The sequence below is a fragment of the Parasteatoda tepidariorum genome, chromosome 7, assembly GCF_043381705.1.
Source record: "Parasteatoda tepidariorum isolate YZ-2023 chromosome 7, CAS_Ptep_4.0, whole genome shotgun sequence".
Classification (NCBI taxonomy): domain Eukaryota; kingdom Metazoa; phylum Arthropoda; class Arachnida; order Araneae; family Theridiidae; genus Parasteatoda; species Parasteatoda tepidariorum.
The window spans coordinates 81119523-81137832 of record NC_092210.1 but is presented as its reverse complement, the minus strand read 5'-3'; the positions used below and the strand labels follow the sequence as shown (position 1 = coordinate 81137832).

Below are 18310 nucleotides of genomic sequence, written 5' to 3'. Positions count from 1 at the left end.
TTCACGTTTGTAAGTTGTTCTTAATTCATAACGATGAATGATTACACTGCTTCCTAATGCATCTAAAACACGCGAAACGATTGTACTAAGTTATAAACCTATCTATCCAAACCTTACAGTAAATTACTTAGCACCAAAATTATATAATAAATTACAATTCCAGTTGCAAAACATCCAAATGTATTCTTCTTTTAAGTGTGCTTTATTTCAATTTATGATGAACATTGACGATTTAGACCTCTAATTTTCACTTTAAAGGAAGCATTTGATTTTTTATACCAGTCTTGTGCCAATCCAAATGAATTTCTTATGTTACCTTTATTTTTTTAAAAATAGTTTCATGTATTTTTTTTTCTATTATTACAGTATTCAACAATATATGATGTCTTAGGATGAGCAAAATAATTCATGATTGTAAAATCCCCCCCCCTTTTTTTAATTTCTAAATTAAATTTATTGTATTACTTTTCTTTGTCGCCTGGATAGGATTTTCCTCTTGACGACGAATATATATTCTTTGTATTTATGTGTTTGTTTTTGTTCCCAATAAAGTTACATTAGTTTGTAAAAAAAAAAAAATTAATTTAAATACACTTTAACCTTTTAGCGAGCATGTGTATGTAAAAAATATAGTTGGGAATATCTTTAAAACAAACGTTCGTTTATCTTAGGTAACTTTAGGGTTATCGTAAGTATTATAAATAAAACTAATTAAAGAAATAAACAAAATAATGATTCAGTAAAATAATTGACAGTATCAAAGGAAAAATTGTGTAGCTAACAGCGCTAAACAACTAATCAACAGTAACACCGGTAAAAGCAACAGTAACATGGATGGAATAAAAATATCCAACTATGCATCAAGAATTTAAAAATAGTAGATGGATTAAAATGGTGATAAAACAAATCAAAGGAGAAACTTAATTGTTTTGTTTAAAGAAATGACTTTCTTGAATTTAAATGTTTTTTTCCCTCCTTAATTCTTTTTTTACCACAGCAAATCATTTATTTATATTCTTATGAAAACAATGAACATAAAAGCAACGAATCTTCTATAAATATCTATTTTTTTCTTCGTTTCGGATAAACATTAAAACCTAATGATATTATCATAAAATAATTCCACTCCTTATTTTTAATAATAACAATTCACATTCTTGTTTAAAAAAAAAAATTTAAAAAAAAGGTGCAGTCTGTCCGTGCAATCACCTGTGTCCACAGTCATGACTTCCGAGTTATTTAAAGATTCTCACTATTTCCATTCATGGCCTACTTGACACCGTTTAGAAAAGGCCTCTCTCCTTCCCTTCCTTTTCTTAGAGAACAGAATATCTCAAAATACACTGAATGTCTTGAAAAATAATCGCTATTATTATTTTTTTTCAATATACATGGAATTAAATATATCTTAAAATCATGACATTTTTATTTGTGCATGTTATTTTTACGATACAATATGCAATGTTTCATTGTTTTCACTTCATTATAATAAAAAGAGAATTAAAGTCTCACTATTTGGTGCATTCCTATTGAGCAAAAAAATCAATGAAATGTTCATTAATAAAGAATTCCCAAATATCTTTGGCTACCATTAGCAATGAAATAATAAAAGTTGTAAAGGAATTTTCTTGTAAATAATTTCCTTTACTTAACGGTGTCTTCTTGTAACACTTCTTACCATCCTTTCTTTACATTATTCTCTGCTATTATTACGTTTTTGTTTTGATTAAATTGCGAAGCAATATTAGAAAAAAAATTATTTAACAATTAAAATTGTAAAATTTAATTGTTTTGCTCGGCCAACACTGCAATTTCAATTTGTATATTTTTTTTTAAATATGTTGACTGGACGTAGATTTATATAAAATATATTTAAATTGCAAATATTTATTTACCGTTGAATAGTTATAAAACGTTACTTAAACATCTTGATCATTAAACGTTCTCTAATAGGGTCATATCATGCATTTATCTTATAATGAATGAAATTTTTTTAACTTTAAAACTTCTTGAATACCAGTTAAAATCAAAAATATAATAATAATAGAGAACTAAAAATAATATTTCGAAGGAATTTCATTCCTTCGAAATATAATTTTTAGAATATTGCATATTGTTCGAAATATTGCATATAAATAACTTAAAAAAATAATTTGCAGTCAAACATAATTAACATTTTTGGTGACAGCCAAAGATATTGATCTTCTTTGTCAATTAATGATCAAATCTCTCGATTAATGTCCATCCACAAAAGGTATATATTATTAGCGCCTGTATTTAGAAAGTGCAAGAACACGTGCTTATGTATACCAAGTGGATATTTCTTTGTTTTACCTACCACTTTAGCATTGATAACGCACTATACCCCGACTTTGGATTTAAAAAAAACTAAATATTTATTTCACAATAAATTGTGGTAGACAGAATAATTCTGTTTCAACAAAATAAATCCCACTTTTTTCTTTTTTGAAAGCAAAAACTGAATTGTCTTTTTAAAAGGACAATAGTCACGAATGAGCTATTATTCATTAATTAATTGCTGTGATAACATCAAGAATTTTCACCAGAAGATTCATATATAAATACTGATATGATATATATATATATATATTGTACTGATATATATATATATATNATATATATATATTGCAGAGAGTGTATCGACCTGAGATGAATCGACTGTACCAATATATCAATGAGTGGTTCTACTATTTGCAAATATTTAAATTTCGCGAGAAATAGAACGCGTTAGTCCATTAACCACGAAACTGGAATAATTTAACTTTCCGCTTTTTTTTTTACACGTACCTATCCGGTGTTTATTTAGGGAAGCAAATTGAGTTTGATTTCTCACACTGGATTTTCAGAGCGAGAAAAATTTCTTCAAAACTAATAAATCACACCTGTCTTTATATAAGTAACTATTAGGGTCATATTCGAAGTTAGTCACCATAAAAACAATACAGAATATATTATTCTAACAGATAACACGTTTCTATTTATATGTAGGTTTTAATATATTGTAAAGTTAAAAGGAAAAAAACATGTTTCTTTTAAACTTATGTTTTAACGAAAATATTTTGAAACAATTTAAAAATATTTGCGAATATAGTGATTAAATTTTTTTTTTTTTTTTTTTTTTTTTGTAATTCATTTTAACTTCCTCTATGTCCTAAGTGCAAGTTTTCATATAAAACGTTAACTAAGGCGGAAGAATGTTTCAAATAAATATTGAAAATAATGAAACAATGCTTTAAAGTAATTGTTTTAAGAGAATTAGAAAAAATTATCCAATCGGAAACATAAAAGCAATTAAAGCTATTTTGTCTTAATTAACATTAAAGAGTGCACTAATAATTATTTAAAACAAAAAAAAATACGCTGAACATTGAAATATTTCACTGAATAATCCATTCAAATGAAATATTGTGCTGAAAAGTTCATTGCACTGAAATACTGCTCAGTGTAATTGTATTGAACTGAACTATATTAAAAACCAACACATTTCTTTAATTAGGGTATTTTTTAGATAAGTCAAAAAGACAAAAAATTTACCACTTCTTTGTGTTCACCCGAAACGCTATTTCGTCACCGCTACATTATCCAATCAAAGACTAGACAGATACTCTCTTTAAAAACTATTTACTACAGCTTCGTTCACAAATAGATAGTTATATTTTAAAACTATAAGTATTAAAGCGAAAGATTTATTAATTGAATAAAAGTTAAAATGATTTTATTTAACTCCACATTTGAAATACTATTCCAGGCTTAAATGCGTTTAAAGTGGGGGGAGGAATGGAATGACAGAACAATCGGTGTTACAACTTGTTATTTCATAAAAGAAAAAACTGTCAAAATTCCTTGCTGTCGATCAATAAATATACTGGTACATGAAATTCTTATTTCCTTTTGATTAATTTAACATTATGTAGCTTGAAAAGTGTTTCAAATGCAATCACAGTTTAGACCAGGGCGCGAACTTGCCTTGGCGACCGAATATTTAGGATTATCGAGTAAGTAACTAAGTTTGACTTGAGAACAACACAGTCTGAGAGTTACAAAGTTAGACACTGAGCCGCGATGGCTCTGGGGATAGAGCGTTCACCGAACTGGGTTCGAATCCCAGTCGATACGAATTCCGCATCCGGCTTGCACCGACTACAGTGATGACGTGAAATATCCTCAGTGGTAGACGGATCATGGGTTAGAGTTCTCTTGCCGTTAGGCTAACCGTGAGAGGTTCTCGTGGTCTTCCTCTCCATGTAACGCAAATGCGGGTTAGCTCCATCAAAAAGTCTTCCACGAAGCCGAAATTTCTCCCCATACTCGATCCAGGAGTTCCCTTGTCTTCTGGATTGGGTTCAAAATTACAAGGTTACGGAGTTGAACATTAATAGTCGTAAACCCATAAAATTGGATCAGCTGTTCAACGACTGTTATAAAATAAAAATAAAAATTTAGACACTGTAATTAGTATTTCTTCTCATTTTTATGACTTTTAACGATTTGTGAACGATATTGAAACCATTGAGATGATACGGGAACCTAATTTTAAGTTAATATTGCTTTGCAATAAATGTGTTTTCAGCTTCTGTATATTCTTTTATGATTAAGGACACCAAAATGTTCTTTATCTGTTAGCATTTTAAAAATTATTTCTATTTTTCGTGAAAATAGCGGAGAGAAAATTTTTTTAGGCTGGCTTTGAATCAAAAATTTCATGCCCTGGTTTAGACAACCATGTGTTATGCATTTATTTCTCTTTTGTTACTTATGATATCTTATCAATTATCAATAAGAACCACTTATCCCTAAAAAGTACGGGCTTCACAGAAAAATTAAAATTTTAAATTAATTTTTAGAATACCTCAAGTTATTGAAATAAATTTTGAATCCATTGTGCTGTTTCTTGAAACAATTCCCTGGTGCGGCTCTGATGTGCTAAATTGAAAAACTTACAATAATATAGGTGACATACCTTGTAGGCGTCCTTGGAGGTCTAAGTAGACCCCCTCCGCCTGAATTGGGTCCTCTTAACAAATTTACATGAAAGGAAATGCAACGTATACAAGAAAATATATTGAAGTGAATCAATTGTAGACATATGCTCATAGAATTGTAAATATATATCGATTTTATTTTCTGAAAATTAGATTTTTAATAAAAAGGCGGATAAGATTTTTGTAAATTTCGCGCTAAAAGGTTTAAAAAAATTAAATTTCGCACAGAAATTTTAAAAAGATAGATTTAATTTAATCAGATTTAGGGACTTAAAATTACCATGCATTTATTTAATACCCAGTAATTAATAAGATTATTTATTCGAATTTTATTTATTTTTATTTACGAAAATAACCGATTGTCAACACATAATTTGAATTTGTAAAATTTAACTGCCGAACTGATTTTAAACTCCGTATAAAATAAATATAATCATAACATGCTGCTAAATAACTAAATATTTATACTTGATAAAATGATCATCAATTACAAATTATCATAAAACCTATAAATATTATTATAATTAATAATTAGCAGATTAATGAGTTAAACTATTTAGTGTAAGGTAACCTTCATCCCTTTTGTCAAGGTTAGTTTACACTAAGTTAGTTAACATTATACATTAGTGTGTAAAAATGATTTAAATTCTTTTTACTTAAAATACCCATTATTCATATNACTATAAGTTTACACTAGATTAGTTTACACTAGGTTAGTTAACACTAGGTTAGTTTACACTAGGTTAGTTAACACTAGGTTAGTTTACACTAGGTTAGTTAACACTAGGTTAGTTAACACTATATATTAGTGAGTAAAAATGATATAAATTCTTTTTATTTAAAATACCCATTGTTCCTTATGTTTTATAAAATTTAAGAATTTAGTCTATGTGATTATATAGATGAATATGCACCGTAAAATAAATTCTATAAAAATGCAGAGAGAAAAACAATAATCTCTGTCAAATTATGTAAGTTCCTGCTGATGTGCAAATAAATGTGTTTCTCGGAAAAAATTACAGCAAATACCCGTTATTGTCTGCGCATTTCTCTAATGGTACTTTCGTTCAGATTTTTCATTGTATTGTTCTTAGATCATCAGTAAGTTGTTGCCCGTTTAGTGTGGTGGGTAGATTCTTCGACTACCACAGCTTCGGCCGGAGTTCGATTCCTCGTTTTATTGATTTGCACTCTTTTCAATCGTACCATAGTGGTTCGGATTTCACTCTGTTATGTTTCTTAATAGTCTCAGAGCCAAAAGAGGCTTATTGTCTATAAGCCAGGAAATAATTCACAGAGTTTTACTTACATTATTAAGCTAAACTTACTGAGTCTCCTATGAATATTTTTCTGTATTTTTACAGAAACTTATCATTTTAAATGCTTCAGTAATAACTCTCCTAATAAATCACACGTGAAAAAATGAAAGTAGTAAGAAAAAAGTAAAATTATTACAGTGTCTTCTTGCAGCAAAATAAATAGTTCAATTTACATTCTTCAATAATGATGTATAGTTCGTTCATCAGGAGTTGGCACCTGGCTCCACCTCCTCGGAGGAAGAGTTCATTTAAGGACGGAGAGTATAGGGAGAAACGTCCCCGCTCTTGAAATTGAGACAACTCTTACTGCTCGACAAACGTAAACAGTGGATTCTTTTTCAGTCACTTACTTCACTTTATCATCTGCTATTATGTCTTCCGTTACTCTAGCTAATTAAATATATTGTAGCAAAATGTCTCAAAAAGGACATACTATTCACTCAAAAGAAGGAAATGTCATCAAATTTATGAAATATTTAATGTTAAAAAAATGCACATAAAAATTGCGAAATAAATATTTTTGATATACAATCGCCAAATAGCAACCTTGTTCAGATCCTTCTCCCAAAAATAGCGAAATAGTATCGTCGGATACCACGTGATGAAGGCGGAGCCAAGTGCCAATTCCTGGTAAACGAACAATTTTTATACATTCTCGCTTATGGATTTAAACTTTTTTTCTTTTTGTAATCTTTTCACGTATTGCACCAATTTGTACACCAGGAAATTAACACAATTACCTTACTTTGTTCTGATGTCAAATACGGAAAAAAATTAAGTCATCCTTTTTTTTTTTATCAGATCTGGACTCACACTTCCAGTCCTTAACAAAATGATATGAAGCATATTAGGAAGTGTGTTAAGAATGACTACTTTTTTTTGGCAACAGATAATTTGACAAATTATCTTTCACTAACAATGGCTTTTGTTTGATCATGCTTATGATCAGATCGGTTTGCTTTTATCTGATTTGTTATGCAGTTTGGGTCCCAGAAATAGATAACTATGTAGTGACCTATTCTCCACTAAATTAATAATACTCCTTTTCGGTTGCGTTTTCAGTTGCAGCGTAGTTGCATTAACTCAATGAATTTTAAATGTTAGATGAAACAAATATTTTGATACATTTTTGTCCAGTAACATGAAGAAATAATTCGCATAAAAAATGAAGGTCTTCGATAGCCTCATTAAAAATTATAGGTTTACTGACTTTCTTATTTGCTAACATTTTTTGCTTTTCTTTCTTTATTCATTCGCTTTATCAGCAATTCCCTTTTTTTCTTCTTCTTCTTTTTTTTTGGTTTTTTTTTTTTTGGATTAGCAACCCTAAATGATCTACCTTCTATTAGTGGAACATTATGAAAAAATTACCAGCTGTAAATATACTAACAAAAAAGTAAATAAATAAAAATAATGAAAAGAAGAAAACTACTAACTATTTCGAAAATATTCAATGTGAAGAAGAAAGAGAAGAAGAAAACAATTACTAGAAACAAAATTGAAAAAAAATATTTCAAAATTTAAAAAAAAAATTAATTAAGAAGATGGAAAACAAATCAAAGAAAAGATATAATATCGTCATCAGCTCTCACTATTACATTCGCAAAAAAAGAGTGCTTTCTAATATTGCCAAAGCAAAATATATCAATGCAATTGTTTTTTTTTCTCCGTGTTTTCCCTTTATTTTTAACAACTTATTTTATGAATTCTACCTTACTTGCAGCTTATGTATATTATGTATTATTTTATTACATATATATGCTAGAAAACAGAACTAATTTTGACGCATCTCACCCCACGCTCTTCTATATAACTTTCTAAATAAAAAAACTGTTTTTTTTTTATCTGAAAAAATCTAATAGAAGTCGTCATAGTAACTCAGGTCACGGAGTGTGCCTGCATGAAATTAAATAGATTGTGAGTGCAGCATCCCAACTCATGCATTCATGATAGCAATCAAACGATGAGGTAAGCATAATATTGCCATCTTTAGGTGATGGAAAAAAAACGATAACATTTCGCCGTTTCGTCCCATTTATTACAAAGAGTACTTAAGGTGAACGGCACACTTTCCCTCCTTCTTTTTTAAAAAATTATGTAACAACACTTTCCTTACTTTTAAGGATCCGTAAATTCGCTCTGCTTTTAAAATAACAACTTGAGTGGAGAAAAAAAAATAATTCAGTTCACTTTGCAGTACAGTTAAAAGTAAAAATAAGTTTTAAAAAAAATAACTTTCCAGTGTTAGTGGAAAGTTGGAGCTATTAAAAGAACAATAATTAAAACTAATTATCGATGAAGGAGAATTTAATGATGTTAAAATAAAATTTACAAAGTGAAAGAAGGGAAGAGATATTTTATATTATTAAAGTGAACCGCGTACACCCTTTTTTTTTTTACTGTTTAAATTAATAACAAAACTCTCTTTGCTTTTACGAATCTTTAAATTCCATACATTTATAATTTGTTCAGAAAATCGTTAACTTTGTTATAGAGTCAAAGTTAAATTTAAGAAACCAGATTTACAGGTAAGTTTCATTGCTAAAACTGCAGTTCATAAAGTTAAATGTTCTATGAAAATAAGAATGATGGGTGACAATGGGTTTTGTAAAAGGACCATTACATCACGTTATACCACTATTATTAGATATTTTACTGTAAAAAATAAAAAATAAACAAAAAATAAGTGCTGATTAGTATAGTTTTAACATAAGATCAGGTTATTTTTAGATTTTTAGAAATATTATTAGTATAATAATCCTCAAAAATCTCAATTTTAAAGCCTTTCTAAAAGTGAAAATTATTTTTATATTTTAACGTACTATAAAAGATTTATAACAAGTGGTTTACGTCAAAATTAGATTCTATACCAATTATAATCATATTTTTACCAATTATAATTTAAAATATTAGCTGTTTATTAGTCTGAAATGTAAGTTCATAGTAAACAGCAGGTCATACCAAAAATATGTAAATGAATTTTACAATGTACTTCATAAATTAATTCGTTTGTTAAAAGGAGACAAACATTAATTATCAAAAAATGAACATCATTTTCGATTTATTTATTATTACTGAAAGCTTTTTTAATTTTATTTTCATTTCAAGAAGTCGTATTTTGAAAATTACTATCTCGGGAACTATTCGAAATAATTATGAAAAAAAATTTGTTTGTATGGAATTTTTGGATAAATGAATTTTATAATTCCGTGTAAACGTTTTTCGATGCGCTTAAAAAAAATCCAAAATACGCAAAAAGTAAAATGAACATTGAGGGGTCCAAAGTTTAGATGTCCCTCCTGACCAAACTATTGGGACTATATATCCCCTCTCTTTTGAAGATAAAGAGAAAACAAAGGTATATTTATTCAGAGAAAGAACGTTTTTTGTGTTTTATTCCGTAATTTAAAATATCGTCTGCAATAACTAATTCTCATATTTGAAGTCACCCCCTCGAGATTGAGTCAGAGATTCAAGACGAACCATTCACGCCAAAATAGTCCCGAAAAGTGATGTGTCAATACTACACTGCTATCGTGACGTCATCAGCAGACATAGTTTTCACAGAGTTTTACTATTCTTAACACGGCCGTCACAGGCTCATATTGCTTAATTTTTTTTTATTCGAAATATATGCAAATAATATTTCAACTGAATGAGGTGTGTATTATGAATAGCAGTGTGACTTTTCTAAAAATACCACAAAATATAAATATATATATATTTTTCAGACAGTAAAAGGAATTAAAGGTTAATTAATATCGAACCTACTAACCTAGAAGTCTTGGGGTTCGATCCCCGGTGGTGAAGCGGAAACGAACAATCTTTTAAAGTACATTTTAAACACTTATTTTATGCATTTTTTATTTATATTTATTTAGTTATATACTTAAACTGAAAACTTATAATTTAAACATCTATGAAAAAATTATGAAGTATTTTTAAATCTAACTTTTTTATACCTACGTTATTTAGTACTTATGATGTATTTGAACTTTTCCTTAACAGCTGTTGTTTTTTTTTTAATTTAATAAGATGAAAAATAATTTAAAAGCAAATTTAATAAAATTTAAAAGTGACTCGTTCTAGTAAAACGGCCCAATGGTAACCTATCGTGGTTTATATTTTATGTCTTATGTTTGTATTTTATTATTTATTTTAAAATCTAAGGAATTCAATTTTAATTGAGCATTTCGTTAGTGAAAGTTTTTATAAATATTTGTTACAGATATGTTTTCAAGTAATTCGCTTCAATAGTTTGTATAAATTTACGAGATTTAACACATTTGATTGTGAACTATTGCGACAGTAGAATTGAGATCTTTAAAACAACATGGCATTAGTTTTTAAATATGTTTGAGTTTTAGATATCTTTTTAATTAAAATAGAAAATTTAATTTCATATATTGTATTTTTCGTCTTGATAAAAATTTAGGTTGATACTTGATAAAAAAAATGAGTTAGTAAAACTTATTTTACTAATCACAAATAATTAGTTTTTATCTAAGAACAAAATCATATTAACATAAAAAAAAGTCTGCACTTATAATAACTGCGGGCGGAAGTACAGTTACAATTATTTTGACAAAGTTGTGAAGTAGTTACTTTATCTTTTCTTGACTATGTAACAAAGAGTAACTTCTCTTCATCTAAAGGGTTTATTTTCCGTCTGATTTTTTTTATTAATATTCTGTTACTTTTCTCTATCTCGAAAAAAATAAATAAAACTATTTTAATAACGAGTGAGTTGCGAGTAAGTTTTATATACAATACTCTTCAAGAAAAAAAAAATGTTTCATAATTGTCGCTGGAGATGACAGCATCTTTAAGAGCAGATTTTTTCTTAGACCCTTTTTCCGTTACAACGCTTGGTATTTAACTCTAATACGTGAAGATCTCATCATTAAATTAAAATTATAAAGGGATATTTTTTCTACATTTTGTGTGCTGTAGCGTGTTTTATTGCTATTGCTTACTTGCTGCATTAAAAACTTATACTTTTATGATCACTATTTAGTCAAAAATAAGAAATGAAAAGTTCTTGGGCACTAAAGAAGAAAACAAAACGAAGCAACATTTGATTTTTGCGTGAAAATTACATCGATTATTTTTTAAACCAAATTGAGAAAATTGATGACGGAAATCAACTATACAATAATAAACGCATGTATGATATGATTAAAACTAATCCAAACGAATACTTCAACTATTGCTTTGTTACTTCCTCATAAGTAACATTTGGAATAGTTCCGGAAAAAAAATACACCGGCCATGTTCATAAATTAAATATGTTACCGAATTGTTCAACATCTTCGAAATATAATGAAAGTGCATTTGTAAAGTTTAAATCTGTCAATTTATGTGTATTCTAAATATCTTAGTCTATAACCAAATCTTAAAAGTTGGTTATGGATGATGATGTCTCCGTATAAAATCGTCATTCTAAAAGTTTTAAAAAAAATGAGGTTGAGGAAATTGATATTTGAAGGAAAATTTTTAACGAAATAACAATAGATATCGTGCGTCCGAATCACTTTATTTGGAACCGGAAAAATGTCATGTTCGAACTAATTTTTTTTTTTTTTTTTTTTTTTTTTTTTTTTTTGTTCTTTCCTTTTCCGACCTATACCGTTTCGGCAACGGTGGCAGTGACCGCGCAAATGTTATAGAACAATGGAACTAACGAAGATTCTTTAAAAAGGAAGTGGTGCATGAACGTCAAGGAGAAAGATAGACAAATTTTGCAAGTTTCAGAAATGTATATGTATGCTAATTTATAAGTAAAAAGGATCATGCTTCTATTTTTAACTTTAAATCTAACACTAGAACCCATTTTGGATCGAAAAAAGCACGACCATCAATCGCCGACAAAAATGTTACGATGTTAAAATTTTTATTTTAAAAAAAAATTTAAATTTCTAATAATATATGTTTTCCAAAATGAATAAACTACTGCAGGAATTCTCAAACTTTTCCAAGTTTTAATACCTTTACATTATTAAAAATTGTTCCATGCGATCCCATAAATTTGTACGCAGTATAAAATTTGTTATACACAAAATGTATGTTTCATATATGTTAGACATAGAAGAAACAGAAGCTAAGTAAGAGGTGTCAATAATTAACATAGTTTAATAATCATGCCATAAGTATTAAAACTAAAAGATAAATTATACCATCCATACAAGTAATTAAGAATTCGTGAAGTGCAATGGGTTCATTAATATGGGTTCATCCTGGTTTTTAATTTTTTAAATTGTTGATTTTATTTTTTCATATTAATTGTGTGAATTCTTATAGCACGACTAAAACGTACAAATAATTTGTAACGTAACGGTGAATTTCAGTTTTAGTAGATATACGGCAGCTCGTAGGACAACAAACTCACGCCACTTTGAACTCGATTGTTAACACTTAACAATCTACTGATGATATCTTTTCGGAAGCGATCACGTGAGTGTGGTATAAGCATTCTCTACTGCTGATGTTTAAAATTAACTACACCGTTTAAAATGCATAAACGCATGAGTTTAAAAACTTCAAATAAATTGTTCCTCTACAAATGCGTCCAAATACAATGCACAAGATAAGACATGTTAAGAGAAATTGTGGCTAACAATGTTTGGAATACATGTAAAGCTTTCCTATGCAGTAACCTGTTTACAATGTCAGTAAACATCTTTAGAGACGTAGAAGTAATCTACAACATCCACAAATTCAACTTTAAAATTTTTAAACATTATTAAACTTTTAAATTTTCTATACTCTATCTAACTGGAAATTAAAATTTATAGATCCATATATTTCTTTATCAAACACAGGCAATGAAGAAAAATAAAATCCATTTTCTATTATTATATTTTCTCAGATACAGCTATAGCTGACAAGACATTGACCATAAGCCTTTGCTCCCTGACTATTTGATTTCCGCTATTTGAATTTCAAGATAAAATATTTAATTGAAGGATATAACTTTTTTAGATTCTTTTGTTAAGGTAAATATTGATGCAATAAACTGGAACAGAATAAACGATGTCGACTGAGAGATCTCATTTAAGTCGTATTTGGAGTCCCTCCGTTACATATGCGAATCTTTTTATTATTACTATTACATACAAGGATTACTAAAAAAAATTTTTCCATTGCCTGCCGTAAGCGCTTGTCATGTTTGTGCAAATGTTTTCGCTACCTTTCTTTTAATTAAAAAAAATTTTCGTTTTAATTAACGTGAATAATGGCTGTTGTATACTTGGGTAGCAGAATTTATTAAGCAACACGATCTTCATAAATTCAAGTGTTTCTGCGGTTGCAACGCTGTTTATATTATTGTATAAAAAAAAACTTGCATATGTAAAGTTAGTAAAAATTACGCACAAAAAAGTTTTTGTTATTAAAAATTATACGATATATATATACATACATACCGTTTTTGTTTTTTCGATATTTGGCATCTGTTTATGAAACTTTTTTTTATTATATTTATGAAATGCTATCTTTGTTTAGTCTAGAATGTAAATAATAAAGAAAAATGCTTTATATGGAATTCTATTGTTTTGCATTTTGGAGAGGAATTTTTTTCCTATGAAAAATGCCTTCCATTAAATTTGACTGGATATGCTTACGAAATGAATGTTTATTTCTCAACTGTTTACACGTCTCGTTGAATGTTTAGAAATGATATAAAGTTGAAACAAAAATCTCCAAAAAATCATTGGAAAAACAAATTTTAGAGGTATTATTTATTTACAGAATCCAATGAACGCATTGTGTTATTCGCGTGTACTAAAATTTTCCAGTGGATATAACTTTGAATTTCTTCTGTTTAGAAAAAAGTAATTAACGAAACGTATTAAAATTTGTAACGGAATATTTTTTTTGAGAAAAAAAATGTCTTTAATGTCTACAAAGTGTTGGTTGCCTTGCTTTACTTAAAATATCTAATATTTCGCTATATCGCTGATTTCATTTTTCCTTGAACGTTGTGTTACTTGCGTGCACATGTTAAAAACCTTATGAAGGCATAAATAATATCTATACAATCTTTAATTTGCTTGCACTTTCTAAATTTACACGGAATTAACCACAATAGCCATGTTATAACGTTGTTTATTTTTTATTAAAATATGTGTTTTTGTTTTCATCTTTTACCTCAAAATTTTACTTTGTAATTGTTAGAAATTCGGGACCATGTTGAATAATAATATTGTTCAAATATGCTTCAATTTGTACATTTCATCACTTTTCCAGCCGATTTTTTTTGGTATAGTCATTGTTTAAAATGCTGAAATTCATGCGAGTAATAACAATGCAAACATTGTTATGTATAGTTTAGGATTTCGTCAGAAAATGTAATGAAATAAATTTATTTCGCTAGTTAGAACTGCTTCATAAATATTTTTTATTAAACATTAAAATTGTATTTTGCAGACACTTAATTATAACAAGCATTCATTTGATCGGAAAGAAAAACAATACTGTAATAATTTAGTCAGCTTTATCAAATAAAAAAAATTACCTCAAAATCTTACTTTAATATTTGTGCCAAAAAAAAAAATCAGGATAATATGATATCCTCTTAAAGACCAATCCCAACATTTATGAACATACAGAATTCTAATGCATGTAACTCACTTTAAAAAAAAACTATCAGTTTCGGTATTTGTGTTAAAATAACTCATGGTATCATTTACACTTACTTCTGTTCTTATTAACTTTCAGAAATTTAAAATATTACAAAGATTTAAAATTGGCTGTTACCGACATAATATTGGGTTATGTCCGTAGCACCAAGTTTTTTTTCTTTTTTTAAAAAAACATAACTTATTAAAGTTACCAGAATTCGGAGCAGGCGTAAATGATACCAAGAATTATGTGAACAAAAATTATTAAAACTGCTTGATTGTTTTCCACCGCGTTATATGGATTTAAAGTCTGTATATATATGATTTTCGTAAATGATGGAATTGCTAAAAAGTACACATTATACGAAATTACTTCAAATGCCATTAATTTAATATTCGAAAACAATTTGACTGTCTTCTGTGTTAATGTTACACTTAAATCTGAGGAAATGCGAAGGGGTGGGAGTTTTTGATACGATTTCAAAACTTAATAACGAATATCACACTGAAAGACAATATAACTTTCATTTATTTTCTTATTTTTAAAAAAAGTTTTAAAAGCACTCGCATTATAAAGCAGTTTTTAGAGACAAACAAAAACAATTTGAGTTGTCGCAGCTGCTGAAATTTAGGGTTGGGGCAAAGAAGAGAGGAAAAATTAATCCAAGAATAGCGAAAACAAGTGAAAATAATGCGTAGACCTTGAAACCTGTGAATGTCGACAATGATGTGAATACTCACGTGAAGATTTTCGAAACTTTCAAAACTATTTTTTTAGTTTATTTTTAATGACCACACTCTGTGGTAATAGAATGAACTTACATTCCAGGAACCAATACAAGCATGAAATTAACTTTTGGTGAGAAGAACTAAGTTCAAGATATTAATATTGCACTTAAATATTAGATAAAGAAATAAGAAACCTGCAATTTAGTACATGAGAACAATTTATTTTCAAAAAATTAGGTTATTGTAACAGACAGTTTGTGAGAAATTTTTGTTGTTGTTTGTAATTGATATTTCTTAAGAGAACATGTATAAATGTTTGAACTGTGTGTATAATCTTAATTCTTGCCTTTTAGCAGCAATCGCTGTTTTTGAATGCAGATCTGAAACCAATGTTAGCTATTTTGATCCGTTTCTCTCAGCAATTAATGAATATTTTTTTAAGAGAAATTTATACTAAATGTAATTTTTAACACGAACTGGAAAGTTTGAATGCGATCGATAGTTGGAATATTTTTTTTATATTATTTAATTTAGTTGATATTTGTATTAAATTAAGCTAAAAATCTATATAATCTTTAAAAATCATTGAAATTCATAAGGAATTATTAGATTGCTATGGAAACGATATAACAGAAGCCGTAACTGTAGTAGGTGTTCTGTAAAATATTATAAATACATAATAAAATTTTATGCAGAAAAAAACTAAATAGTTAAATTTCAAAATCTCTGGAATTTTTTTTTAAAAGAAATATTAACTGACAAAATTAATAATGGATTGTTCTAAAAATCGTGATAATGAATTGTTTTAAAAATTGTGTATAGAATAGGTAAAATATTACAAGTTCAATAAAAAAATGAGTAGCTCCCTTCATACAAAGTTGAAACACATTTTAAAAAATGGTTGCTAGCACAAAATGCCGCCTTTACAATTAAATTTCTTAAAATAATTGCCTTGAAATAAATGCTGATAGTGACAGTTTTTTTCTTCTTCATGTTATTTGTTTATAGTGTAAATACTAAATGAAGACTATGTTGTAAAACTAAAAATTGTTGTAATTCAAGTTGTAAAGTTCAAACTTTCCTTTAGATTTAATAACTTCAATTTGTTTCCTTTAATAAATTAATTTTGCACTTTTTAAATTTATTTTTGCAATCCAAAGAAATGAAGATAAGAGTAGGAAGTTCTATGATACTAGAAAATGGAAGGTATTTTTTTTTATAAAACATTCTTTGCTGGAAGATTGCCTTAACATAAGTGTGACAAACAGAATTAGAGCCCTTAAAAAAACCCAACTAAGATGGTGATATTTCCTGTTATTTTTTTTTTTTTTATTAGTTTTTATGTAATCCAATGCTGGCAAATAAATTGTTGTAACTATTTTGGCTGAACCGTTTTAAATATTCATAGCCAACGAAAATAGGAATGATAATGGTAGCTTCTCAAGTGATTTATAATAAATATTGAAAAAGTATATCAAGAGATATGATCAATTGATACTATAAATACATATAAAATCGCAATGTCACAGAACTTAATGTATGCACGAAAATGCTTAACTCATACATTTCCTTTCAGAAAAAGAATTGTACATTTTTATTTCTATTTTAAGCATGTTATGTGCCGATAAAATCAAGTGATTGCCATTTTTTTTTCTAATTTCAGAAAACAGGTGTCGTCTTAGTACATCTGCAAAATTTTCTTCTCAGTTTGTGAAATCTCTTGAAAGAAAATGCAAGACAAAGAAACGGTGGACGAAGCTGAGGAGGCCTTAACAACCAAAGGCGATTCCATCAGCAAAACCCCCGACAAAAAAGAAACAGACGCAAGTAAAAAAGAGTCAGCGAAGGATGGAAAATTTGCCTTCAAAAAGATGAAGCAACCAAAGAAGGGTAATATTTCCTTTAATGCATACTTTTAGAAACTTAGTCAAAAAATAGAATCAAAAACTTGTTTGGAGTAAGCAGTTTGGAATGAAAGAAAACTATTAGAGACACTTCCACGTTTATAACCTAGTTTAGATGTTTTACATCCCGCCTTCTTCACTAATAATTCTACAAATTATGTAGTTTATTCTTTGTTTTCTGTGTGACCTCTAATTTGTCAAATTCTTTACTTTGTTTTTGAAAAGAATTCTAAATATATCAATGTCAGCGGTTCAGTGACATTTTACGAATTTATAATTTTAATCCAATTAATTAAGCCATTTATTAATTAATTGCAATATATATATATATATATATATATATATAGTTTTCATCATAGAAAAAAAATGGGTGAGAATTTCTCACCCTTTCTCAAAAACAGGGTGAGATTTCAGAAAGTTAAGTGAGATTTCCAAAAACTTAAAAAACACAAATAGACTTGGAAAAAAAATCATTTCTTTTATTATAATACATTTTTAACGTCTTCTATTTTTTAAAGCATTGAATATTCTTGCTTCATTATCATAGAAGATTTTGCCTTTACTAGGTATTTGTCCCTCTTACATTAGTGCATAAAAAATTTGAACGTCTTACATGAAAAAACTTTACCTATGGTAAACACGTGGTTGCAGAGAAATGTGTTCTGAAAGGGGTTCCGTGGTTCGGTTGTGTTCTGTTGTTCGAAAAGGTTCTGAACAATACTGGTAAATAGGGA

The 18310-nt window shown here is 28.0% G+C and overlaps 1 protein-coding gene across 1 annotated transcript in view; it reads left to right on the top strand.

Moving 5' to 3' along the window:
• Positions 1-18310, top strand: part of LOC107437589 (disabled homolog 2) — a 118314-nt gene that overhangs the window by 81492 nt on the left and 18512 nt on the right. Inside the window, exon 2 of the mRNA XM_071183826.1 lies at positions 17336-17562. Coding sequence (XP_071039927.1) covers positions 17403-17562 — 160 coding nt within the window. The 5' untranslated portion in view covers positions 17336-17402. The remainder of the gene's footprint in view (positions 1-17335; positions 17563-18310) is intronic.